Source organism: Herpailurus yagouaroundi, unplaced genomic scaffold, assembly GCF_014898765.1.
Source record: "Herpailurus yagouaroundi ecotype Mexico unplaced genomic scaffold, PumYag 215, whole genome shotgun sequence".
NCBI lineage: Eukaryota > Metazoa > Chordata > Mammalia > Carnivora > Felidae > Herpailurus > Herpailurus yagouaroundi.
In genome coordinates, this window is record NW_024412446.1 from 9,205,128 (window position 1) to 9,232,459 (window position 27,332).

Genomic DNA, 27,332 nt, shown 5'->3' on the forward strand with positions numbered 1-27,332 from the left:
TAACAGTTATTACTGAGATGTTTTAATGGTGATTCTTTTGTTTCCTTAATTATATTTATATATATATATATAATTTTTTTTTAAGTAGGCTGCATGCCCAGCAAGGAGTCCATCCTTCTGCATTTATTAATTAGCGCTCTTCTGCGAGAAAGAGCTGTCCTCTCTCCCTATTTATTTAATCAATTATCTATGTAAGGACTCATAGCTATTTATTTTATTTTATAGGCTATAATCCAATGGTATTGTTATTTATTTTGTTGCCCAGATCATTCCAGCTTTAATCATTGAGAGTTCATTATGAAAGTTTTTGTTGTGAAGGTTTTCAACCACTGCAGAGAAGCTGGACAAAATAATACAAAGAAAACCTGTCTTCCCTCCACTTGACATCCAGTAATTCTTAGCATTTGACCATATTTGCTTTCTGTCTCTCTCGCTCGCTCTCTCTCTCTCTCTCTCTCTCTCTCTCCTGCCCCTCTCCTGCAGTGTTATCACAAATGCACCATCTGTTGTGTGTGTGTGTGTGTGTGTGTGTGTGTGTGCATGCGTGCGTGCGTTTTGAGGTTGATTTACAGTTAATCTGGCCCTACACCAATCAGGGTTGATGGTAAAGTGTCAGTGGCCAGCTCTTTGCCCCCTGGAGACTGTGTACCTGGCTGTCTTGTTCAGACCCCAGGTTCATTCTTCACTGTGCCCCATGATTTTTTAAACGGCTTTTTGAGATGTAATTTACACGCCATATGGGTCGCCCACTTAAAATGTACAATTCAGGGTTGCCTGGTTGGCTCAGCTGGTTATGCGTCCAACTTTCGATCTCAGCTCAGGTCTTGATCTCAGGGTTGTGAGTTCCAGCCCCACATTGGGCTCCACGCTGGGCATGGAGCCAACTGTAAAAAATGTACAATTCAGTGGGTTTTAGTGTATTCACAGATGGGGCAGCTGTCATCACAGCCAGTCTTAGAGCATTTGCATCACTGCAGAGGTAAACCCCATATCCTGTTACCTGCCTTCTTCCCCATAAGTCCAGGCAACCGCTAGTCTACTTTCTGTCTATAGATTTGCCTGTTCTGGACACTTCATGTAAACGGAATAATCTATGCAGTCTTTTGTGGCCGGCTTCTTTTAGCACTATGTTTTCAAGGTTCATCCATGTTGTATGAATCAGTACTTTGTTTCTTCTTATAGCCAAATAACATTCTGCTGTATGGTTTTACCATCGTTCATTAGTTGATGGACATTGGGTTGTTTCTACCTTTTGGCTATTGTGGATAGTGCTGTTACAAACATCTGTGTACAAGTTTTTTGGGGACACCTGTTTCACTTCTTTTGGAAATATACCTAGCAGTGGAACTGTTGAGTTGTGTGGTAATTCTATATTTAACTTTAAAAAAAAAATTTTAATGCTTATTTTTTTTTAATTTTTTTTAACATTTATTTATTTTTGAGACAGAGAGAGACAGAGCATGAATGGGGGAGGGTCAGAGAGAGGGGGACACAGAATCTGAAACAGGCTCCAGGCTCTGAGCTGTCAGCACAGAGCCCAACACGGGGCTTGAACTTGTGAACTGCAAAATCATGACCTGAGATGAAGTTGGACTCTTAACTGGCTGAGCCGCCCAGGTGCCCCTAACTTTTTTTAAAAGTAGGCTTTAGACCCAGCACGGAGCCCACCATGGAGCTTGAACTCATGACCCTGAGATCAAGACCTGAGCTGAGATCAAGAGTCAGATGCTTAACCGACTGAGCCACCCAGGCACCCCTAATTTTATTTTGAAGTAATCTTACTCCCAAAATGGGCCTCGAAGTCACAAACCTGGGATCAAGAGCCCACACGCTCCACTGACCGAGCCAGCCGGGCGCCCCTCTATATTTAACTCTTTGAGGAAGTGCCCAACTGGTTTCCAGAGTGGCTGCAATATTTTACATTCCCACCAGCGACGTAAGAGGGTTCCGATTTCTCCATATCCTCACTAACACTTGTTATTTCCCATTTACAAAGTTTCAGCCATCCAAGTAGGTATGAAGTGGCATTTCCTTGTGCTTTTGGTTTGTGTTTCCCTGATGGCTGATGATGTCAGACATCTCTTCATGTGCTTTTGGGCTTGGGTCTGTCTGCCTTGGAGAAATGTCTAAATCCTTTACCCATTTTTTAGGTAAGTTGTCTCTTATTGTTGAGCTGTAAGAGTTCATGATTTATTCTAAATACCAGACCCGTATCAGATACACGATTTGCAAATATTTTCTCCCATTCTCTATCTGTTCACCTTCTTGAGATGTCCTTTGGTGCACTAAAGGTCTTTATGTTGATGGAGTCCAGTTTATGTGGTCTGTTGTTGTTGTTGTTGCTCATGCTCTTGGTGTCACCTCTAGAAGACCAGCACCGAGTGTGAGGCTGTGAAGATGTACCCCTACATTTCCTTCCAAGAGTTTTATAGTTTTAGCTCTTTGATCCATTTAGAGTTAATTTTGTTAAATTTTTTTGAGGTTTATTTATTTTGAGAGACAGAGGGAGCGAGTGGGGAGAGGCAGAGAGAGAGGGAGAGAGAGAGAATCCCAAGCAGGCTCTGCACTGTCAGCATGGAGCCCAACACAGGGCTTGAACTCACGAACTGCGAGATCATGACCTGAGCCGAAACCAAGAGTGGGACACTTAACCAACGAGGCCACCCAGGCGCCCCTAGAGTTAAATTAAGACAAAAATGTTTGTTTTGAGAGATAGCATGCGCAGAAGTGCATGAGTGGGGGGCGCTGCGCAGAGAGAGAGAGACAGAATACCAAGCAGGCACCACACTCAGCATGGAGCCTGACGCAGAGCTCCATCTCACGACTGGGAGATCATCACCTGAGCCAAAATCAGGAGTTGGAAGCTTAACCTACAGAGCCACCCAAGTACCCCTAGAGTTAAAATTTTTTTTAAGTTTATTTTGAGAAAGAGAGAGAGAGAGAGAACAAAGGAGGGGCAGAGAGAGAGAGAGGGAGAGAGAGAAAATCCCAAGCAGGCTCTGCACTGTCAGCATGGAGTACAGTGTGGAACTTGAACGACAAACCATAAGATCATGACCTGAGCTGAAATGGAGAGTCTGCCGCTTAACCAGCTGAGCCACCCAGGTGCCCCTAAAGGTAAAATTTTTAAGTGGTGTGAGGTAAGGGTCCAACCTCATACTTTTGCCTGTGGCTACCCAGTTGTCAGAGCAGCATTTTTTGAAAGAGTCTCCTTTCCCCACTGAATGGGGACATCCTTGACACCCTTGTCTCAGATCAGTTGATCCTAGATGTATGGGTTTATTCCAGGACTCTCAGATCTACTCCCGTGCACATGTTTTGAGCATCGTCCAGGCAGGAGGCTTGTCCTGCTCTCAGGGAGCATCTGGTCCGATAGGAAAGGTCAGACACATTCATAACCACCGGAAATTGGCAAGTGTTGGGGAGGGGTAAAATGTAGGTGTTTGTGAAGATGCTGGAGAGGGAGCAGTTGCTTCAGGCTGGGGCAGTGGGTGTGGAATGGGGGCAGGGGGTGCAGCAAGAGGGCTGCCTGGAGGGAGTGTGGGCTTAGACGTGGGGGATGATGCCAATTGTTTCTGTGTGTCTGCAGACAAATTTGGCAAGGTGGGGCAGAGCCTGTGGATGGCCGTGAACTTGCAGGTGAGGATGTTGGGCTCTATTTGGAAGTGTCTGAGTAGAGCTGGGCCATTGCAGGGCTCGTCTGTGTGGAGGAGCTTGGAGACAGGGAACCACTTAGAATCATAGGGTGACTGGGGTTTGGGTGAGCAATGGGTCAGGCAGTGGGAATGGTGGGGAGCAGGGGCCATCAGAGATGGTGCCTCTGTGCCTCACTACTCCTCGGGCCGTAGGGTGAGCCATAGCAGCACCTGCGGGCTGCTGTGGCCCACGTAATCCTGAACCTTCTCAGAACTCCTGTTTGGCCAATTTCTGCGTGTCTGAGTTTCCATGAATTCCTGGCACACTCCATAGTACTGGGAGCAGGGGAGATGGTTGGAGACACTCCCTGGTCTATTGCTTTCATTAGATGCCATACGCCATAGCCCGGGCTCCTTGGGGAACAGAGGTGACAGAAAGTGCCAGGGGCCAGCTGTGTGGCCCTGAGGCTGCACCCCTCAAGCGTCAGTCTCAAATTTCCTCTCTGGAAAGGGATGATGATCAAGCCATCCCCTTGGGACTGGGATGAATTTCAGTTGGTCAGCCTGTGGCAAGTACCCGCAGGTAGGTTGTGCCCCATGAAGCCAGCTGCTTTCCCTTCCCCATCCGATAGCTCAGGGCCAGGCTGAGTGTTTGCAGGTATATTTTAATTTGCAGACTGCTCCTAAAAGCCTCAAAAACTACGGCAAGATGCCGGTGGTTCTGTTTGACCTTTCCCCAGCTCATCTCCTCTGTACCGTGCCGCATTCTGGGGTTGGTCCCCTCTCTCACTGCCTGATGTCCCTCCCCCCCGATTGCCCAAGTCCTTGGCAGTCCTTACCATGGGCATTCATGACGGGCGCCCCCACTTGTCTGGGGTCTTAGCCTCAGCCAGGGGAATGTGGAGTGCACAGAGAAGTTGACAGCTGGCACTTGGCAGTGCAGTACTTAACCTTGGAGTTGGAACAGAGAAACGTCTGTTTGTGTTTCCATGAACGAGAGGGGACAGCTGGCTGGCAGATAGCAGGCTAGGTCAGCTGGGGGTTGCCTTGGCTGCTGGCTTCAAGCAAATAGCCGGAGCCAAGGTCCCCGCCCAGGCTCTGGTGAAGTGGGCGGGAGAAGCATGGAGAAGTACCTGGCAGAGCCTGAGAAGAACCGCCAGGGAGCTGGTGTCCTGGTGGGGCCTTGCGGAGGCCCCTAGGGGTGGCAGCAGTGTGGAAGCCCCAGGGACCCGGAGGACTGCCCCTGTCAGCACACCTGAACATTGGGACTTTACCAAGCAGGTGAGAAGGGCTGGACCTGCCTTTTTTCCAGAGGCTTCTCTGCTGCATGGAGAAGTTTCTACTGGGTTCCTCCAGCAAGCTACTCCTAGGTTCGAACTAAAATCAGATTTCCTTTGCAAAAATTGTTTGCCTAGAACTTTTCTCTCTCTCACACACACACACAAACACACACACACACACACACACACACACACACACTGCACACTTGGAAGCAGGCTTGTATTCCTGCACTGAAAGATAAGCACTGTGCACCTCACTGTGCACCCCAAGCCAGGTGCCTGGCAGCCCCTGGGGGAGGTTTGGGCATTTTCTGAGCACAGTCCCTGGGGGCCACAGACATCCGATTACCTGAAAACTTGTTTTCTTCTGGTAGCCTTAATCAAACTCCAATTCTGTTTCCTGTTCTTTTTTTGTGCCATCGACCCCCTTTTTTTTTTTTTTTTTGATAGTCTGGTGAATCCTGTGGAACCTTTCTCAAGATAATGATTTTTAATGTACAAACAGGATTACACAGGAGCCACTTATACTGACTTATAGTTCTCAGAGTATTTTTAAAAAAACAAGTTTTGACATAGTAATCCGTGTGATTCATTTTTGAGTCATTAGGTAAACCACCTTACAGTAGGTCTAATAACTATTTTAATTTTAAATATAACTTATGTAGTGATGAACATAAATAATATTTTGAGATATCTGTAACTCTGTGATATATAAATACCATTGATCTATTAATGACCAAGCCACAGGTACTAATAATTTGACTCTGATGTGTTACCTACATTCGTAGTGAAAGAAAATAGACAATTTCAGTTGCAGGTTAATGGAAAGAAAGGTATAATTTATTCCCACCCGAGGTCACAACTCCCCTGATAGAACTCCCAAGAGAAGCAGTGCCCAAAGGAGATGTTTTCTTGAATCCTCTTTTTGCACCAACCATGACAGCTCTCTTAGATTTAGACTCGTCTCCTAGTTCCCAGCACCTAGGAACTCCAGGATGCATTTTAGACCAACTTAAGCTTCTGTGCGTACACACTGAAGGGCCCCCGAGTCTGCTGACCCAGCCCCCCAGGGGAGGGCCCAGGTTTCCACTTTCCCCCTGTGTTACCTGGTGAATTGTGTCCCCCAGAGGGGTATGATGAAGTCCCAACCCTCAGAACCTTAGACTGTGGTCTTACTTAGACATAGGGGCATTGCCGTTGTCATTGGTTAAGGTGAGGTCATACGGGAATGTCCTTGGTCTCACTCCAGTGTGGTGAGAGGCCCAGGGAGTTGACAACCATACAAAGATACCTGGGAGGAAGGCCACGTGAAAGTGAAGACAGATTGCAGTGATCCAACTTCAAGCCAAGGAGCGCCAAGGATTGCTGGGCAAACACCCAAAGCCAAGAGAGAGGCATTGGACAGATTCCTCTCCGAGTCCTTCAGAGAAAACTGGCTCTGTCACCATCTTGGTTTTGGACTTCTAGGCTCTAGAACTGCTCAAGCCTCCCAGTTTGTGGTAAATGGTTACAGCAGCACTAGGAGACTATAGCCTGTGGTCCGATGGGGAATGGGCCGCTGCTGGGAGCCTGGCAGCCAACCTGGGAGGCTTCCTGTGTGTTTGCGGGTTGAGGATCCGGCCTGAGGGGATCTGGTTACCCTGGAGCGGGTCTCCGCCCACTTTGACTGCCTTGATCTGGGACCTGTACCTGCCTGGTTTTAGGCCTTTCGGAAATGACAAAAGCGAGCTGTGCCTCTGGGGACATGTCGGCAGAGCTTGTGGCTGTTAAAATTGGAGGGCTGGCACTCGGAGTGAGAGGGGGGAAGAAGTGGGTTGCTCCGCATCTCATTTCGGTTGGAGGCCTTCCATAGCACTTCAGCCTGGGAAAGAGAGAGTGGCTTCGGTGAGACAAAGAGACAGGCAGGGGGTTGGGCCCCACAAAGTGGGCATCTTGGGTGAGGATTTCCTTCCTTGCGGAGGCCTCCTACCACATGAGGCCTTCTGGGGGCACAAAGAACAGCCCCCAGCTCCCCCTGCAGCAAAGTCCGACGCACGGTCAACGTTCAATGCTTGCTTGGCGAATGAGTGAAGGCAGCGAAGCCCAAAGTAGCCGCTGCTTGCCTTTCTGAGGACCCCAGCACGCTCCTAGGTCTGTGAGTCCATGGGGATGTGCTCCCGAATGGGCCACAGGGGGCCCAGGGTTGGCTGTCCCGGAAGGCCACAGACGAGAGAGGCTGCAGGAATGGGAGCAGGGGCCGCGGGGTCTTAGCGAGCCCCTCCCAGGAGGAGGAATCTGAGCGGGAGCCGCGAGGACAGGTAGGGTGCCTAACTTATCCCGAGAAGAGGATTACAGAAATCCATTCACCCACGATGTCAAATCATTCTCCTCTGACGCGTGAGCTCTGCATCTCCCACGCTCGGTATGTTGTGCTGTCGTTGTGTCCACCACTTACCCTACTTCTTATTCCTGATCTGGCTATAAACCCTTTTCTAGGTCTTTTGTCATTTATTTTCATTGCTTTTAAAAAAAAAATGCTTATTTATTTATTTCGAGAGGGAGAGCGTGCATGTGAGCGGGGTAGGGGCAGAGAGGGAGGAGGGAGAGAGGGAATCCCGAGCAGCCTCTGCACTGTCAGCACAGAACCTGATGTGGGACTCGATTCCATGACTGTTAGATCATGACCTGGTCCAAAACCGAGAGTCAAACACTTAACTGACTGCACCCCCCGGGCGCCCCGGTCATTTGTCATTTGTGATGTTGACTGTGACATTGTGCCTGGATGTGCTCTTGTTGAGTTGACCACTCCTCAAGAGTCGGGGTCCTTTCTAGGTTTCCTACCATTCTAGTTGGTGGAAACCACTTTGCAGAGTGGGCCAGAGGCAGGGCAGGTGAGGCCTGTGCGGTGGGTGGGCCTGCGTGTGGTTAAGGAAGCCCGAGGTTACAATGTGGGGCCTTCAGTTCCAGGCCGGGGAGGCTGAGCATTATTCCATGGGCTGTGGTAAACTCTTGAAGGTTAGTATTAGGTCCATAAAGGTGCAATGACACCCGCCATGTTCAGAGCACCACGCTAGCCCAGGGACACGGAGGCACATCCTGGGGGCTGTGGCCTTCATACGGGTAACAGAGGTAAAGACCCCCCCCCCCCCAGGATACAAAGGGGAATGAAATGCTGTGGGGAGGGAGGGAGGGGTGGATTCCGAACAGGAGCTAGGTGGGGAGGAGTTAGAGAATTCCCAGAGGAGGTGGTTACTGGGCCTCTGCAGGCAGACAACGTGCAGGAACGACGTTTCATGTGAGAAGTTCTGGAGACAGAGGTGAGCAGCCAGAATGTGTCCAGGTGCCCAGTGACTAGAGCATGAGTTTTGTGGAGGGTTGTGGTGGCAGGTGAGGCTGGTGGGGTAGTTAGGGTCAGATCACGGATGACCTCGAGTGTGGCCTTGGTCTTTTCCTTTGGCATTGGGGAGCCATTGAAGGTTTTTGAGCAAGGGAATTACAGGGCCTGACCTAAGCTTTAAGGACGACCTCTCTGGCTGCAAGTGAAGGGCGTGAAGTGGGCCCCAGGAGGTCCCAAGGCCAACTGGGAAGGTTTTGCCACAGTCTGAGCAAGAGAGGCAGAGGACTGAATAGGCAGGGGAGGGAAGGGTCCCTCAAGGAAGCAGATCTGGCAGGATGCCTGCTGACAGGGTGAGTTCTAGGGACGTTTGTCAGGCAGTAGCTTCCTCAGGGGTCCTGTCTCATCTCCCAAACCCTCAAGCCCTGCCTCATGCATAATTAGCCCAAGACACCATAGAGAGGTTCCTTCTGGTTTCAGACAGGCCTTCGAGGCTTCCTGTCTGGATCTTTCATCCTCCGGTGTGGCGTGACAGGTGGAGGAAATGCGGATGTCTCAGCTCACCTTATCTTGCTATTAGCATGTTTCCCGTATCATGGTAACAGAACAGATGTCAGGGCCTGTTGCTAAGGGTTCCCTGGAATATTAATACCTGGGTGTAGAACTGAGGGCTCTTATACGGTGTCTTGGAGACCTCGGGAAGCGCCAGCTTGGTGGCAAGTATTTTTTTGATATTTATCCCTGCTTTTCCTTCCTCCTTTAGACCCTCGTCTACTCACCTGCCACCCTGGCCCATCACAGCTAGCTGTCTTGGGATGGCAGACTGGGCAGTAGAGGGTGTACAGGCAGTCTTCCCGCCCGCCCAGGCCAGGCATGAGGAAAGGATCACAGCCGTCTGTCCTCCAGAGGCTGAATGCAGGCCCTGAATCCTGCCCAGTTCAGCACTCTCCGTGTCGGCTCAGATTTGGCACTGGGATGAAGCCTCTTTTCCAGCCCTGCGCAGGCTGCCTGCCAAGGCTCTAGGCCCCTCCCCAGTCCCCTCTCCTTACTCTGACATGTGGGTGGGGAGCAGAGCGGTCTTGTTTGCCTCTTGTGGCTCCAGTTTGCCTTCCTCATCTGGTCTTTTGGCCTTTCCACTGCTCACAGGTTTGAAAATCAAACCCTAAACAGCTCTGGGAGGGGGTTGGGCTGGATACTGAGGTCAGGGTTGGGATTTTATTTACCAGATAGCATTTGTATCAGTTATATATTTGTCACGATAATGCTGCGTAACAAGCACCTCCAAAGTTGGTGGTTTACAACATTTATTCATTGTTCCTGAGTCCATGGGTCAGCCAGGGCTCTTGGCTAGACCTTGCATTTCGTTCATCCTGGTCCAGCAACTCAGAGAAAACCTCCTACGCCTCGCGCGCACGTTCTTTTGTTCTCTCTTGGTGGCTGTTTGGAAGCGGCGTCCTGCTCTTGCTGGCGACTTGTGTTTGCCTTTGCACGTGATGTCCCCTCCTAGACCCTGTGGTTTCTTTCAGCCCTTCCATTCTGCCGGCTCCGTTCCCACTGTTCTCTCGGTATCATTTCTTCTCTCCCACGAGGCTGTCTATCCACAGCACACCCGGGGGCAGCGGCGGGGAGGGATGGTCATCGTCCCAGCTGTATCAGTGGATGCTCCCTGAAACAAAATCAAGGAGGTGGAAAATGCCAGGGTCTAAAGGTGGGAGACATAACCACCCCAGGGAAAGGTGATTAGCTTTGGTAATAGGGCAGGTGCCTGTGTCCCCACCCTGGCCCTGGCAGGCAGAGCAGAGGACCCCATGGGTGTGTGTAATCCTTCTCAAAGGGCGGGTTGCTTTGTACCTCCCCGCCCCCGCCCTCTCGGAGACAGCTGCAGCCGCAGTGTTTCCCAGCACTGTGTTAAAGCACGTGTGAGTTTGGAGGGACGGGGGGTCTGACAGCAGTGTTTTCTTGGATTAGTGACGATTTGTGCTGCTGTGTGGAGTTCATGGCAGTGCCCTTTCATTTCCTCCTCACCAGGAGCCTGTGGTGGAGTTGGAGCCCCCCTGCCCCTTTTTGGAGGAGAACATTGGCTGGAGGGGGGGCGGTGTTACATGACTACCCGGGTCACTCGGGGCTCTGTGTTCACTTCCGTGTTCGCTTCACTGGATTCTGAGCACACGAAGCCCTTTAAGGCTTCTTTCAAGTAGATGCGAATGCTTGTGGAGCAGAGGCCTTTTTTAGTGATTAGAGGGCTGTACGTGTTATACATTTTTTGTTGTCAATGTTTATTTTTGAGAGAGAGAGGGAGAGAACAAGCAGGGGAGGGGCAGAGAGAGAGGGAGACACAGAATCTGAAGTAGGCTCTAGGCTCCGAGCACAGAGCCTGATGTGGGGCTCAAACTCATGAGCCGTGAGACCGTGACCTGAGCCGAAGTTGGATGCTTAACCGACTGAGCCACCCAGGCACCCCTGGCTGTGTGCATTATAAAACCAGCTTATTGGAGATTTCCAGACAGGCTCTTTCATCTGCCTTCTGGGACCGAAAATCCAGAATCCACATGAGACCGATGGGAAAGAGATGCAACTCTGTCACTACGAAAAGTGGTGAGCCATTCTAGAAGCACCTCGGAGAGAGCAGGCTGAGGCCTGCAACTGACAGCTTTGAGCGGCTATGAACAGTAAAAGTTGTCTCAAGAATATATTAGGCAAAAGTATACTTTCCCCTTTGCACACCACGTGCAAAGGCAAACACAAGTCACCAGCAAGAGCAGGACGCTGCTTCCAAACAGCCACCGAGAGAGAACAAAAGGAATCGATCCTAACGAAATAATCAGAGACAGGCACAGAGGTTTATCTCACAGATACGCATTTTGGTGTTGAATATGAATATAATAGAACAAACCTGCAAGTCATCTGTGTGCTCCCAAAGAGGAAAATGACAAAATATATCCAGAATGCTAAGTTACAATTAAAAATCATGGTTTTTTGAGGCATTTTAATAATGTGAGAAAGTACCATGTGATAAGAAAACAGCAAACAGGATGTGTAGCAAGAACCCAATTTTATTTGGAGTTTCTACAGAAATATCCGGAACAAAATCGAGAGGCCTTACACTGAGATGTCCAGAGTATTCATCTGGGGTGGGTGATGAGTGAGTGCAGGCTGGTTTCTGTCCTGTATTCGGCAATGTCCAGAAGGTGACTGCGGTTGCATTGTGGCTTGTCCAGTGGAGACAGTCGACAGTGACTAACACCCAGAGTGACAAGCTTTGGACTTTAGGGAGAGACAATTGGAACTCTCTGTAAAAACGAGTTTGTTTTCACAGATCTGCCTCAGAAAGTTGCCTGGGGCTCATGAACCTCCTTCCCCATGGACTTTTCTTTTCTTTCTTTCTTTCTTTCTTTTTTTTTTTTTAAAGAAAGTAAGATCATTTTTTTAATGTTCATTTATTTTTGAGAGAGACAGTGTGAGCGGGGGAGGGGCAGAGAGAGAGAGAGAGACAGACAGACAGGCAGACAGACAGACGGAATCCGAAGCAGGCTCCAGGCTCTGGGCTGTCGGCACAGAGCCTGATGCGGGGCTCGAACCCACGAGCTGTGAGATCATGACCTGAGCTGAAGTTGTTGGATGCTCAACCTGCTGAGCCACCGAGGCGCCCCCCACCCTGTGGAATTTTCTGAGGAAATGCATTTCCTGTTCCCTGTTCCCTGTCCCCCGAAGGGTCCCCTGAGTCCAGGATGGAGGCAGCACCTGGAGGCCCAGTGTCCCAGCGGGGGCCCTGTGGCACACTGGCCTCTGGGTTAAGTAGGGAGGTGGCTCAGCCATCGGAGCCACTGGGTGCTGACTACCCAGCGGGGAGTCCCGAGGAACAAACTGTTTTGTGAGCGAACAAGTCGCAGAGCACGGGCTGCCCCTGAGCTACTCTGCCTTGTTGTCTCAGTCTCTCCTTGTCTGGGAATGGCCGTCTCTCTGAGGAAATCAGTTCCACCGAACAGCTAGTCCCTGAGCGCCGGCTTTGTGGCAGGCCCTGTGCTGGGCCCCGGGGACAGAGAGGGGACAAGGGCACAGGCCTGTGGGGAAGGAGGGGGGAGCGTGTTGTCAGTAAAATGGGAGCCTGGGTTCCCAGACCTGACGCCCACCTCCCCCGGGACCAGTCTCCCTTCTCAGCAGGACACACACGCTCGCGCGCGCGCGCACACACACACACACACACACACACACACACACAGGCACACCACATACGCCTCTCCTTCAGGCTCTTCCCCCTCACGGCTGGAAGGACTTCAGAGGGAGGCCTGGCCCGGCCACCTGTTCTCTGCTTGTTCAAGAGCAGGCCAGGGCTCCATGCAGCCCTCTCTCCGCGGACCCTGCCGCCTTGCTTACCTCTAGGCCCGAGTCTCGCTTTTCCCTCCAGTATGTGTGGTTTGCACTTCCTGCCTTTTCACTGGCCTTCTGTAAGGCCCTGTTCTGTCCCATCAGTTGATTTTTGGCCGGGACAGATTGGCACTTGTTAATACGTTCAACTCACATGGTACTGCTCCTCGGAAGCCTTAAGGACCCAGCTCTTAAGAGGGCATGGGCTTTGGGAGGGGCCTCCTCCTGGAGCAGAACCCAGGCGGTGCGTGCTGGCTGGTGGTGAGCACACAGCTTGGCAGAGGAGCCCCCTGGATGAAGAGCGTTCGGGAAGCCGGGGATAGGGGTTGGCTGGTGATGCGAGGGAGCCGGCAGCTGGCTCAGACTGAAGAGATTTGGAAAGCCTGAGCTGGCTCTGTTGGCAGTTTCCTAAAATGTGGCTCCTCGAGCTGCCCTTCCTCTCTCAGCGTCTGTCCCAAGGTTGCTCTTTGTGGACGAGGGACAGCTGTGCCTTGCGAGACGTGGGCTGCAGCCTGGGCAGAAGCCCCAGTTCTCCCTCGGAGACACCCCTGTGGACAAGCCCGGCTGCGAACTTGGCACCATCTAAGACCCTGCCGGCCAGTGTTCACAACCCCAGGGCCTCGAAGGTGCCATCCGCTCATCTTCCCTGAAGCTTCCTGAGCATAGTGACAGGGGTAGGGGACAGGGGGATGCCTTCCTTCTCCCGCCCCACCCCCTCAGGGACTAGGCTGGGGTGGGGCTCAGTTCCCACCTCCCAGGTTGGAGCAGCCACCCCCCTCCTGCCCCAGGACCCTTCTCCAGTCCCCCATCTGCCACCTGTGCCTCCCTCCCGCAACTCGCAACTCGGCAGGGTGGACTCAGGTGTCAGAATTGCCCAGGGCAGCCCCTCCAGCCTGTCTCCGCCCCTTCGGGTCCCTCTGAGAAAACGGGCCCAAAGAAGACAGCTGACTTGTTCCCGGTCTTTCAGGACATGTGCATAAAAGCCAGACTTTGACGGGGCGTTTCTGTCCAGCTGAGTCGTCTTTCCCCCTTCCTCACCACCCAAAGCGCTTCCCTCTGCCCTACGGCAGAAGGTGACCCAGGGCAGAGAAATTAGCATTGAAGTAAGGGTTAGTAGACCAGCGCAGTTAGCTGTGTGACCTTTTCTCTTAACCTCTCTTGTTTCTCTTCTGTCCTGATTAGATTTAGGGAGAACAGAACAGTACCTGTGGGCGACGGCAGAGTTATTTCTGCCAAAGTTTTGAAAAGAAGAGAAGAGTAAAAAACCAAAAAACAGGAAAAAAAAAAAAAAAAAAAGAAGAAGAAGAGGAACAGAACTCAGACGGGTCAGAGGAGAGAGAAATGTTAGCTTGGGGGCTCTCTTGCAAGTGATCCCCAAACTCTGGCACCCCTAGGGAGTGACCCACAGGAGACAAAAGGGCTTCATCCCCTAAAGGCTGATTTCAGCCTGTGAGGAACTGTTGTTGAAATCTTGACCTCTGCGGTCTTCTCCTGGGTTGTCCCCACCTGTCGCCACCATTAAAGGAGGTGAAGGTGGGCGCATGAGAGCCTAGGACCCCTTCCTTCTCCTCACCTCCCCCTGCCCAGCTCCACATAGTTTTGGTCCGGAAGATGGAATAGCCACCCTGAGGTTCCCTGGCTGGCTCCATCCCCTCCGGGGGTCACCCCTCGTGTACCCCTGCTTCTGTGGGGGTGTCTGTGGTAGAGCGGAGGGAGAGGCCCAGGACCCTCCAGCCCTGGGAGCAGTGGCCGGGGAAGTGGCGCCCCCTGCAGGCTGTGGCAGGAGCGGTGGCTCCTCGACACCCTGTTTGCCCAGACACAGTCCAGTCCCTCTGGGTCAGGGAGACCCCCATCATTTCCATTTCTTGCAGCTCCCAAAGTATTTTTTTTAAGTTCGTATTTATTTATTTTGAGAGAGACACAGAGAGAGAGAGAGAGAGAGAGAGAGAGAGAGAGAGAGAGCTCGAGCGAGCAAGGGAGGAGCAGAGAGAGAGGAAGAGAGAGAGAATCCCAAGCAAGCTCTGTACCTCCAGCAAGGAGCCCAGTGTGGGGCTCAAACTCCCAAACCGTGAGATCATGACCTGAGCTGAAGTGGAACGCTTAACCGACTGAGCCACCCAGGCGTCCCCTCAAAGTATTTTTTTTAAAAAAAATAATGAGCAGGCTAATGAATTGTAGTATGTTCTAAATGTTTACTTGGAACGGAGTAATGCTTTTCACGCCCACGTGGCAGTGTGATTGTGCTAGTCACAAGATAACAGAAATTTCTTTTTTTTTTTTTTTTAATGTTTATTTATTTTTGGGACAGAGAGAGACAGAGCATGAACGGGGGAGGGGCAGAGAGAGAGGGAGACACAGAATCGGAAGCAGGCTCCAGGCTCTGAGCCATCAGCCCAGAGCCTGACGCGGGGCTCGAACTCACGGACCGTGAGATCGTGACCTGAGCCGAAGTCAGACGCTCAACCGACTGAGCCACCCAGGCGCCCCGATAACAGAAATTTCAAAAAAACAACAAAACAAACCATAGAGCACTGAAGGCTGGAGGTGGGACACTGGTTTACACTTATTTGATGAGTGTCATTTTGACCCTGTCTGTGTTTTCCTGGATCATATGTTCGCCTCATTTGGGAGAAGATCAAGGCTTTCGATTTGAGGAGGACTTTGGTGATGGTGGCCTCCCAGTGCTGGGCCTGGCCATGGGGTCCCTTTAGGGTCTAGAGGTGCTCAGGTCTCTCTCCCCAGGTGGCCCACAGTGGAACACAGGTACTTGGATGTGCTGCGCGGGACAGGGAGACCACTGCATTCTAGGTCATGGGCTTGGTCTCTATGTGGGTCAGTTAGCTACAGTCCACCCGCTGCCCCCTGCTGGTCATCGTAGAAATCGGTGACATTGGTCTGGAACAGTAGTTCTCAAACCATGATCCAAGGATCCCTGGGGATCCCCAGTACCTTTCAGGAAATTCACAAGGTCAAAACTGTTTTCCTGATAGTAATAAGATACTGCATCCTGTTCTCTCACAAATGTACTGAAAATGAAAAGTTCATTAATGTGGTTCCAGATGCCACATTTGAAACTAATCTTTAGGAAACTACCATCTGTTGAGTTCTGGTACAGTATGAAAGAGTATCCACAATTATCTAGGAAGACTATTGAAGTACTCCTCCCTTGGGACGCCTGGGTGCCTCAGTAGGTTGAGCATCCGACTCTTGATCTCAGTTCAGGTCTTGATCTCAGGGTTGTGAGTTCAAGCCCTACCTTGGGCTCTGTGCTGGACATGAAGCCTACTAAACAGATAGGTAGGTAGATACATAGATTAAGATATTCCTGGGGCGCCTGGGTGGCGCAGTCGGTTAAGCGTCCGACTTCAGCCAGGTCATGATCTCGCGGTCCGTGAGTTCGAGCCCCGCGTCGGGCTCTGGGCTGATGGCTCAGAGCCTGGAGCCTGTTTCCGATTCTGTGTCTCCCTCTCTCTCTGCCCCTCGTCCGTTCATGCTCTGTCTCTCTCTGTCCCAAAAATAAATAAACATTGAAAAAAAAATTTAAAAAAAAAAGATATTCCTCCCTTTTCCACATGTAGTACATATCTGTGAGAATCTGGATATCCTTCCTGCAGTTTAACAAAACCACATAATCACAAAAGATTGAACAAAAAAATCAGATATGAACACCCAGCTGACTTTTGTTAAACCAAATATTACACAGATTTTTATTTTTATGTAAAAAAAATTTTTTAACATTTATTTTTGAGAGAGAGAGACACATCACGAGCTGGGGAGGGACAGAGAGAGGGAGGGAGACACAGAATCCGAAGCAGGCTCCAGCCTCCGAGCTGTCAGCACAGAGCCCGACGTGGGGCTTGAACCCACAAACCATGAGACCACGAGACCATGACCTGTGCCGAAGCTGGACGCTTAACCGACCAAGCCACCCAGGCGCACCTGCAGATTTTTTTAAAATGTAAAGCAATACCATTCTCACTAATTGTTTTTGTTCTGAAAGAATATATTTTTAAATAAAATATAGAGAAGGAGCATGGGTGGCTCAGTTGGTTGAGTGGCTGACTTTGGCTCAGGTCATGATCTCATAGTTTGTGAATTAGAGCCCCACATTGGGCTCTCTGCTGTCAGTGCAGTGCCTGCTTTGGATCCCTTGTCCCCCTCCCTCCACACTTCCCCCTCTCGTGCTCTCTCTCTCAAAAAGAAACGTAACATGTTTGAGAGCGAGAGAAAGAGAGAGCGAGCGACAGAGCACAAACGGGAGGGACAGAGAGGAAGACACAGAATCCAAAGCAGGCTCCAGGCTTCGAGCTGTCACCACAGAGTCTGAGGCGGGGCTCGAACTCATGGACCTTGAGATCATGACCTGAGCTGAAGTCAGATGCTTAACTCACTGAGCCATCCAGGCGCCCCTAAATATAAACACACACACATACATACATACATACATACATACATACATACATACATACACAAAATATGTGAACATCTAATGGGTTTATTGTTTTTTGATGAATTACAATTAAAATTTTTTTTAGTTTTAATTTCTAATGTGGTAAATATGAATAGATAAAACTCACATCATTTGCCATTGGAAAGAATTTTTTATAACAGTTTAATGAGGTGTAGTTCCTATACCATAAAATTCACACTCTTGAAGGTTACAATTCATTGGTTTTAGTTTACTCTCAAAGTTGTGCAACCATCATCGTGACCTAATTCCAAACATTTTCATGACCCCCCAAAAGAAACCCTGAACTGAGTAGTAGAAACTCCTCATTCTCCTCTGGCCACCCGTACTCCAGACCCTGACAGCCATGAATCTACTTTTTGCCTCTCTGGATTTGCCTGTTCTGGACATTTCTTGTAAATGGAATCGTACAATATGTGGTCTTTTGTGACTGACTCTTGAAACTTAGCATAATGCTTCCAGGGTTCAGCCGTGTTAATAGCCTGTGTCAGTACTTTATTCTTTTATGGCCAAATAATATTCCAGTGTGCATGGATATGGCATATTTTATCCATTTATCAGTTGGTGGGCATTTAAATTGTTCCCACTTTTTGGCTGTTGTGAATAATGCTGCTATGAACACCCACATAAAAGGTTTTGTGTGGACATATATGTTCAGTTCTCTTGGGTATATACCTCGAAGGAGTTTCTGGGTCACATGGTAACTCTGTTTAACATTGAAGGCACTGCTAGACTAATTTCCAACCTCAGTAACTTTTTTTTTTTTTAATTTTTTTTTCAACGTTTTTATTTATTTTTTGGGACAGAGAGAGAGCATGAACGGGGGAGGGGCAGAGAGAGAGGGAGACACAGAATCAGAAACAGGCTCCAGGCTCTGAGCCATCAGCCCAGAGCCTGACGCGGGGCTCGAACTCACGGACCGCGAGATCGTGACCTGGCTGAAGTCGGACGCTTAACCGACTGCGCCACCCAGGCGCCCCAGTAACTTTTTTTAAAAAATGCTTATTAATTTTGAGAGAGAGGGAGAGAATGAGCATGAGTGGGGGAGGGGCAGAGAGCGAGGGAGAGAGAATCCCAAGCAGGCTCCTTGCTGTTAGCACAGAGCCCCGTGTGGGGCTCCATCTCATGAACCGTGAGATCATGACCTGAGCCGAGATCAAGAGTCAGACACCCAACCGACTGAGCCACCCAGGCGCCCCCAACCTCAGTAATTTTTAAGAGTATGAAAGATTCCTGTGTTTGAGATCTACTGGTCTAGATGGGATTGGCCCAGGGGGGTGTGGATAACTCAGTGCAATCCCTCATCTTTGCTCTGGGATTGAGTTACTCTCTTTTCCATTCCCTCAACACACACACACACACACACACACACACACACACACACACTCCCTTCAGAATACATGAGCTAGATAATCCTCATGCTAGATAATCAAGGAGCTGGTCATATCCTTGGTGGCAAGGAGAAAGGTAGCTAAGTTGGGCTGCACCAGTTAAACCACCAGGAAGTTCTGGAGCCGGGGTGCCACCCTGCAGGATGCCCGAGGGTGCCGTTGTCATCGTAGTCCTGGTGGACCGTGCCCCCTATAGTTGTGCAGGATGGCAGTCCGGCTGCAGCCGCTGCTTCCTGCCCTCCTTCCTGCTCTGGGGAGCACTGTGATGGTCAGCAGAACATGGTGGGGAGCAGAGCCCGTTAGGGTGGCCAACTTTCACTGCACCCATAGGCCTTGGGCTGCTGCGGTGGGACCCCCAGGTTTGGGGGTGGTGTAAGGCTTGCCCGGGCTATCTAGCTGTGGGCCCCCCTGGCCCCAGCCCCTCCTGCTAGGCATTGTGCTCAGTCCAGTAGGGGCTGTACTTGGGAGGCGCGGGAGTCAAATGCCCTCAGGGCCTGCTGGCCAAGTTGAAGATTACTGAGATGTGCCTCTTCTCCCTTTTCTGCTTCTAACCCCGGATGTCTGGCCAGTCATGTCCAATCTTATCACTTAGCTCCATGAGCCACGTAGTTATCCCTCCCAGAATTATGAGAAAGAGGAGCTTTGAGGGAACGGTATTTAGCCGGAGAAGGGATTCTGTGGGTGATGCGTCCGCAGGTGGCCTGGCACGGGGACACGCCAGAAGTGCCAGCGCTTGGTGCGCCATCTCCTCCCCAGCTGATGACACGCTCCTTGTCTTTCCCTCTTCTCGCCTCAGATGTGACTCCCTGCCCCGGCTGGGCACTCCAGGCCATGGCCGACACCATCTTCGGCAGCGGGAACGACCAGTGGGTTTGCCCCAATGATCGGCAGCTTGCCCTGCGAGCCAAGTGAGTCCCCCAAGACCCCGCCAGGCCTTCCCTTCCTCCTCCACCCCTGCTTCCCTCCATTTTTGGACAAGATTCATTATCGGGGACCCAGAAAGAGAAGTTTGGAGACAAGTGCGTGACTGAGGCACACCAGGCCCGAGCTGAGCACTTAACAGCCATTCACTCGTTTAACTGCCACGTCGGACTTACCCTCATTTCTTGGATGAGGAAAACGAGGCTGGGCTCCTTGCCCAAGGCACTTACCTTGTGAGTGGCAAGCCTGGGACCCGCACCCAGGCTCCCCTGACTCCCATGCCCGTGTTCTTTCTATCACAGCAGGCTGGGGGTGCGGGTGTCAAACTGCTTCCTCTGCCTTCTCGGTTAAGAGTATAAATCCCCCTGTCACTGAGCCTTCAGTCCCTGAGCTCCTGCCCCCGTCACCTCCCTGCCCAGGCTGAAACACACAGCCAGCCTCAAGGCATCCCCGGTCTCCTCCCTGCCCTTAACAGGGCCTCTCTGATGCTGGTTTGTCCCCTGAGAGCCCCAGTTTTCCTGTTACCCTCAGCCTGGTGATCCCTCAGATCCAGTTAGATTGGGCCATCTCTCCTCAATGTCCCCCCGTGGCTGGAGACCAGAGGCTCCCGGATGCCTGTCCTGCCTACCAGTCTTCCCTATCCATCTGAGGACTTGGCGGTCCCCAGTGCCTGATAAGCCCAAGAATGCCCCTTCGATCTATCAAACAGTGTCAGTTATGGGAGCCGGCATTTCCCCAATGGGACCAAGTTCAAGAAATTTGCAATTCGATGTTACAGGCCTGCAGGGGGACAGAGCTGAAACATCAAAGAGGGATAGAAAAATTAATCCGAAACGCCCGAGAGGAGCGGAGCCCTGCATGATTTGCAGGAATCTCCGTGCAGTAGTTAATTTGTCCCTCTCACTGGGGTGGCTCAGCTCCTTTCAGCCCCTGCACAGCCCCCCCACAGGGGAGAGACCAGGGATGAAGCCAGCCCCTGTCCCTCTCTGCTTCGATGCCAGGCAAGACGCTGTGTCCTCCCTGGCGGCATATGAAGAGAGCTGTGCTTTTGTACCAGGGCCTGGTGTGACCCCTGATGACCCCTCTGGCATTTCTTTCAGTTTTCCCTGACCTTGTCTTGTGCTCAGCAGCAGCCAGAAGCTGTTGTAGCGTCTTTTAGAAGAGCAAATGCTTTTATCTCCTCCCCAGGGTGTGCTGCCTTGTAATGCCAGGCTCCGTAAAGAAGAACACCACAAATCCTGCAACTGGGCGCTGTGCCCTGACGGTTCCTCTGGGAGGCCCGGGGAAGTTACCACCCGGGCATCAGCTCAGGTCTGTCCTGAGACACCAGACATTTTCTAACCCCCTACCAGGTGCCAGGCACTGGTTGCACAGCAGTGAACAAGACCTATATGGTGCTTGGTCTTAAGGCACTGATAGGAAGAGGTGAACATTATACATGAAATTACCCATGTGTAGCTACTTTGACAGTGGAAGCAGGCAGTGGGGTGAAGAAGGCAGGTGCTAACTTAATCCAGGGATTTGGAGAGGCTTCCCTGAGAAAGTGATGTTTAATTTGAGTCCTGGAGGAGGGGTACATGTTAGATGGAAATAGGGGGAAGGAGCTTCTAGGCAGAAGGAATAGCATGAGCAAAGGCCCTGAGGTAGAAGAAACATGCCTGATAGGAGGCCACTGTGGCTTGAATGCAGAGTGAGGTGCTAAAAGGGGGGAAAGGAAGTTGGGGAAGTGTTCAGGGGCCAGATGGGGCAGGGCTGGTCCCCTAGACTCACATTCTGGATGGGGAGACAGAGGGTCTCCCACCCGGCCTTGAGGTAATGTTTAAGCCCTGTGATGGAGCTATGCCTGGGCCTTCTGGGAACTCTGAGAATGGACTCTTGACCCACCTTGGAGCGAATCTTCACCATGCATCTAAAAGAAGTCTTGAGGCACCTGGGTGGTTCAGTTGGTTAAGCATCCGACTTTGGTTCAGGTCATGATCTCACAGGTTGTGAGTTTGAGCCCCACGTCGGGCTCTCTGCTATTAGCATGGAGCCTACTTTGGATCCTCTGTCTCCCTCCCTCTCTGCCCCTCCCCCGCTGTCTTTCTCAAAATTAAATAAACATTAAAAAATAAAAGAAGACTTTAAAAAGAATAGGAGTGACCCAGTGGAAAAGGGGGTTTGGGGAGACGGGCAGGCGCTGTGGGCGGAGGGCACAGTGTCAGCAAAGGCCTGGACACAGCGTGCAGCCTAGAACGCAAGGAACTAGGAACAGTTGTTGGTGCACCATGTGAGGCCAGGCCAGCCGCGAGATGAGGCCACCTTATGGGGGGCATGTACAGATGGGCGCTGGTCGCCACTGAAGAGTCTTTCTTGGGGCTTACAACCATGCCTATTATCTGGCAGCCACGAGTTGGACACCTTTGGTGGTGTGGAGGGCCATTCCGGGGAACAAGATACTCAGTGGCAGCCAGGGCCAAAGGCACGAGCTGCAGCCTGACTGGACAGAGGCAGGGGCCCGGGGAGGAGGTTGAATGAGAGGACAGCTTGTCAGGGCTTGGTAGGTGACCAGATGGAGGCAGAAATGGAGGCCTGGAGGATGCCCTAGGGAAGCCTGGCAGGGGGCTGTCAGCAGCGGCTGGCCATGGGCTCCTTGGATCTGGAGGCCAACCAACCTCTGATCACCTTTATTGTTTATTTTATTATTATTATTTTAATGTTTATGTATTTATTTTGAGAGAGAGAGAGAGAGAGTGTGTGTGTGCATGCGTGTGTGTGCGTGCACAAGTGGGGGAGGGGCAGAGAGAGGGAGAAAGAGAGAATCCCAAGCAGGCTCCAGGCTGTCAGCGCAGAGCCTGATGCAGGGCTCAAACTCACAAACTGTGAGATCATGACCTGAGCTGAAATCAAGAGTTGGAGGCTTAACCGACTGAGCCACTCAGGCACCTCTGACTTGCCTTTAGAAAGCTATCTAACTACACTCGGTCTCTTTACTCCACTGAGAAATGGGGAGCCTGCCTTATAGAATGGCAGGAGGGTCCGGCGCGAAGAGGTCTGCCGTGCCCTGGGCGGAGCCAGGCCCAGAGCTAGCTGGGTAGGGGTTGCACCCTCCAGGATGGATCGAAGTTCCTGGTGCTGTGCCCTCCCGCTTCTGCGTTGCTTGGCTTTTCTTTTTCCCATGCGGTGGGAGGCCTGAGCTTGGGAACCCTGTTTTCCAGGTCTCCTCCCTGGGCCCAGTGAGTCGCACACAGAGGGTGTCCTGGCCAGTCACTTGAGTCCTTGAAATGCTCAGGTGGAGGAAACCTGCAGGTTGGGGTGAGAGAGTGTTGCCTTTCAGGGCCTGAGTCTGCCCAGTGCACAGAGGAAAGGTGGGCGCGTGCCCTTGCCCACTCCAAGGACTGGACTCCCTTCCTCTGCCCCCCAGTCCTGCCCCTTTCCTATTGTTCGCTTCCCCCAGCCCCGTGAGGACCGCTTGAGAAAGTGTTGGTCTAGGGCTGTGCTTCTTTTTGAATTGGAGACATAAGCGGTCTAGAAGTCTGGAGACCCTCAGTACAGCATATTGTTTTATTTTATGTCTTTGAGCCTTTGCACGCATGGGTCCTCTGCCTGAACGCCGTCCCCCTCTTTCCGTGTGGGGAAGCGCCTGTTCATCCTGCACAAGCCCTGCCTCTTTGGTCAAGCCATTCCTGATGGTCCTACCCGTGGTGATTATAGTAATCATCATTAACCACCACTGATTAAGCAATTGGGCATCTGCTGTATGCAGAGCGCCCTGTCTACCCTGCCTCGTTTAATCTGCATGGCGCCCTTTAAAGAGGCAGATGGGGAGATCCGGCTGTGAACAGCTCCCTGCATTCTCACCGCTGGGAAGGGCGGGAGCCAAGAGGTAAAAACCAGCAGACTCCAGTCTGAGTCCTTCACCTTAACCAGCCTGCTCTACTTGCGGAGAGAGGACGCGCTCTTTCGCCCTCCTGACACTCACTGTGCCCACCGTGCAAGAACTGTTGGTTGTAGCAGCCTGGGTGGGGCAGTGATATGAGACCACCGGTGTCCACCTTGTGTCAGGGAACCACCCAGAAGGCGTCTACATCCTCACCCTCCTTCTCTGTGTCCTGCATCTAAGACTCTTGCCTGCTGTCACTTCTTTTTTTTTTTTAAGTGTGTTTGTTTTGAGAGTGAGTGTGGGGGGAGGCCCAGGGAGACAGGTAGACACGGCCCGGAGGTCCCGCGGTGCGGGGCAAGGGCAGAGAGAGAGAGAAGAGGGAGAGAGAATTGCAAGCAGGCTCCGCGCTGCCATTGCTGAGCCCTGTGCGGGGCTCGAACCCATGAATTGTGAGATCGTGACCTGAGCTGAAACCGAGAGTCGAACGCTTAACCGACTGAGCCACCCAGGCACCCCTGCTGTCACTTCTTTAGGGAAGCCTTTCCAGAACATACCCCGACTAGGTTAGTTCTCTTATTTATACGTCCTCCTAATGCCCGCCTGCGTGTCCCACCCAGCAGCACATCCCTAACACCTAACAAGCCCCAGTGGACACCCAACAAATATGTGCTGACTGCATAGCTCTTCTTGGTTTTCATTAAGTAAATACTGGTGTAACTGACTGGGCATCGGTGTCCCCAAGCACGTTACAGTTCTTCGAGGTGGCCACTTGCCATCTTGCCTGTCCCTGTGTCCCCAGCACTTGGCTCAGAATGTCTCAGAGACGCGGGGACCCTGGGCAGAGACTTGGGGCTCGGTCTGCTGCCGCCACTCCCTTTCCATCCAGAAAGATGAGACAGGTGTGAATTCTTGCCCTCAGCCCCTGGTCACAGCTTCAGGAGGCGGCGCTCTCGCAGCCCATGGCTGTAGAGACTCTAGGGTCCCCCAGCTGTGCCCCAGCTCTGCCCCACCACCTGGCCTGCCCTCGCCACCTCTCCTGGTGCACTGCTGTGTTGCCCTCCTGCCCTCGAACCCTCTAGTTTTCAAACTGCTGTGTGCATCTCCTTTTATCTTCAGGGTTTGTTTTTAACCTAATTGCCACTCTTTCCTAGCCCGTGGTCAAGTTCCGTTTCACTTATACGCCTCAGATCTCAGTCTCGATGATCTTCCGTGTTCCTCCCTCGGAAGCCTCACATGCTGTGGCCGTGGCCTTTCTCCATCCATCCGGAGGCCACACTCCATGCTCCTGCCTCCCACGGTGCTAAGCCAGCGCTGCCGTCTGTGCGGGACCCAGTGGCTGGCAGGTGTCAGAGCCAGCTTTCAAAGCATCTGCCCTGTTCCCTGAATCCTTCCTCCTGACACACAGCTCCTGGGCCGTCCCCAGACTGTTTCCAGGGGGGCTTCGTGATCTGGCAGGGCTGCCTGGGGTTGCACTGTGATGGCCTCAAGGCCGGCTGTGTCCTCTCTCCAGGCTGCAGACGGGCTGGTCTGTGCACACCTATCAGACGGAGAAGCAGAGGAAGAACCAGTGCCTCAGCCCCGCCGAGGTGGAGGCCATCCTGCAGGTGATCCAGAGAGCAGAGCGGCTGGACGTCCTGGAGCAGCAGAGAATTGGGTAAGGGCCGCTTCTGAGCTGGGACGGGATCCAGGAGAGGGAAGCAGAGGCATTTGGTGTCAGATCAACACTCTGGGTCCTCGTGCTGGCTGTCACCATGCAGAGTGAGTCTGCTCTGCCCCAGTGCCCCCCGGGTATAGATGCATGACCCAGCCCAGCAAAGCCTCAGAAGGCCCCTCTGTAAGAAGTGCTCCCTGGACACGTGATCCCAGGCACATGTGAGCAGAAGTGCTCTCTGGAGGGCGCGTAGGTAGAGGCAGCTTCTGTGCAGTCTGCTCCCCTTTGGCCCCAGGCAGAGCCTGATCACCTCCGGGGAGAATATAGGGTTGCCATGAGAGAGAGGCCTAGGTGTTTGGTTCTGGGCTCCACCTGTTAGGGACTGTATAACTCTCGTGGAAAGTGACTTTATATTTCTGAGCCTCAATCTTCCTCTTTATTTAAAAAAATTTTTTTAACGTTTATGTTCTTTTGAGAGACACAGAGAGACAGAGAATGAGTGGGGGAGAGGCAGAGAGAGGGAGACACAGAATCTGAAGCAGGCTCCAGGCTCTGAGCTGTCAGCACAGAGCCTGACACGGGGCTCGAACTCATGGAGCCGTGAGATCATGACCTGAGCTGAAGTCCAATGTTTAACTGACTAAGCCACCCAGGCGCCCCAATCTTCTCTTCTTTAAAATGAGGGAAAATAGCATCCTCCTCACTGGGGGAGGGGGTTGAGACAACGTATCTGCAATCTGTCCTCCATTTGTTCATTCAGGAGTTTCCACTGAGTGTCCCCTGGGTACTGGAGATATAATGGCCGATAAGACAGAAGTGGCCACCAGCTTCGTGGGGGTTGTAGGGTCGCCATGAAGGGAGGGAGTCACAGTGGGCTGAGGGGCTTGGGGCCCTGAGGCGAGTGACCTATCCTAGGCTTAGCAGGGCTCAGGGGAGGCTCCCGGACACTCGGCATCAGAGGTTCAGAGAAGATCACTTTTTCTTTCTTCCTCCAGTTTCTTCATGCACCCACTTGCTCAAACCAAAACCTCTACATCATCCCGGATCTCCCTCTTACCCCCCACCCTCACGCCCCATTTCCAGTAATGCCAGTCTTGGTCCCCCCTCACTGGACCTCCCACTGCCTCCTGCTGGCTTCCTCACCTGCACTACCCTCCTCCCTCCCCCCCACCTGCCAACCCCAGTCCTGGCTCTCCACCCACAGCTGGAGTGAGCTTTTAAAAATGTCACTTGGATCAAATCACCCCACTCCTTAAAACTCTTCAGAGGCTTCATATTGATCTTAGAATATAATCCAAACTCTATTTTGTGACCTACAAAACCCTTGTCGTCTGTCCCCTCCTCGCCCCTCCAGCCCCCTTTATCCCAGGCTCCTGCTGGTTCACAGGGAGGTGGTCCTACCACCCACCCTGCTGTTCTAAGGTGCCAAGGCCTTTGTCTTTGCCCTCCTCCTGGAGTGCCCCTCCCCCGCTCTTTACCTGGTTTGGCCTTGTCAGTTCACACGTTCTCAGAGAGGCTGTCACTGATCACCATTGGACATGCCTGGGCATACAGTCCCCCTTAGACTTCTCCCCACACACTTAGTTGATTTTATACCACGCCCTCTGTCTGAAATCAGTTTGCACGTTGACTTCTTCATGGACTTCCTCGCTTTACCGAACATAAGTTCTGTGAGAGCAGGGACCGTGTCTGTCTCTGGCTTGTTTGCTTCAATATTCCCAGTCCCTGGCACATCGTAGGTACTCAATAGTTGGCGAGCAAATGAATGATTAAGTGCTGGCCTGGGAAAGGGGTGGGGCAGGGAACAGTACCCCAGGTGAGGGAGTAGCACAAGGGGCAGGATACAGCGCTGGGGCCCCGTGGCAGCCACACCCGGGCAGTGGTCAGGTTGGGCACAGGAAACATCCCACCTGACTCTGGTCACATTCCATCTGACTCTGTCCTGTGCTGCAGGCGGCTGGTAGAGCGGCTGGAGACCATGAGGCGGAACGTGATGGGGAATGGCCTCTCCCAGTGTCTGCTGTGTGGGGAGATGCTGGGCTTCCTGGGCAGCTCCTCGGTGTTCTGCAAAGACTGCAGGAAGGTAAGGCCCTGCTCTGCCTACCCAGTCTGGCCCTGCTCTGTGGGAGTGTCTACTGCGTGTCTGTGTGTGTCTGTGCATGCACACAGTATCCTGTGCTTGTTGGCAAGAAGAACTGAGGCCTTAGGTCAAATGGCCTGTCTTCTAGGGCCACCTGTGGGGAGTGGACCTCTGGATTTCTCAGGCCCGGGTATGAATTGGGTTCTTCCACTAGCTGGATGACTCCAGAAAACTTGTTTAATACGTTGAGTCTCGTCTTCCTCATCTGTAAAATAGGGATAACGATAATATGTACCCTAGAAAGTTGTGAGGATTATTTATTACATGCAAAGCTCTTAAAAACCTTATTTGGCACATAAGTACTCA

General features: G+C 51.9%; 1 protein-coding gene across 1 annotated transcript in view; it reads left to right on the plus strand.

The window, feature by feature from the left end:
* The first annotated feature begins 3,617 nt into the window (after positions 1 to 3,617).
* RPH3AL (rabphilin 3A like (without C2 domains)) overlaps positions 3,618 to 27,332 on the plus strand; it is a 111,482-nt gene continuing 87,767 nt past the window's right edge. The window contains 4 exon segments of the mRNA XM_040455470.1: positions 3,618 to 3,639; positions 19,249 to 19,360; positions 24,746 to 24,889; positions 26,840 to 26,969. Of these exon segments, the coding sequence (XP_040311404.1) occupies positions 19,284 to 19,360; positions 24,746 to 24,889; positions 26,840 to 26,969 (351 nt within the window). The 5' untranslated portion in view covers positions 3,618 to 3,639; positions 19,249 to 19,283.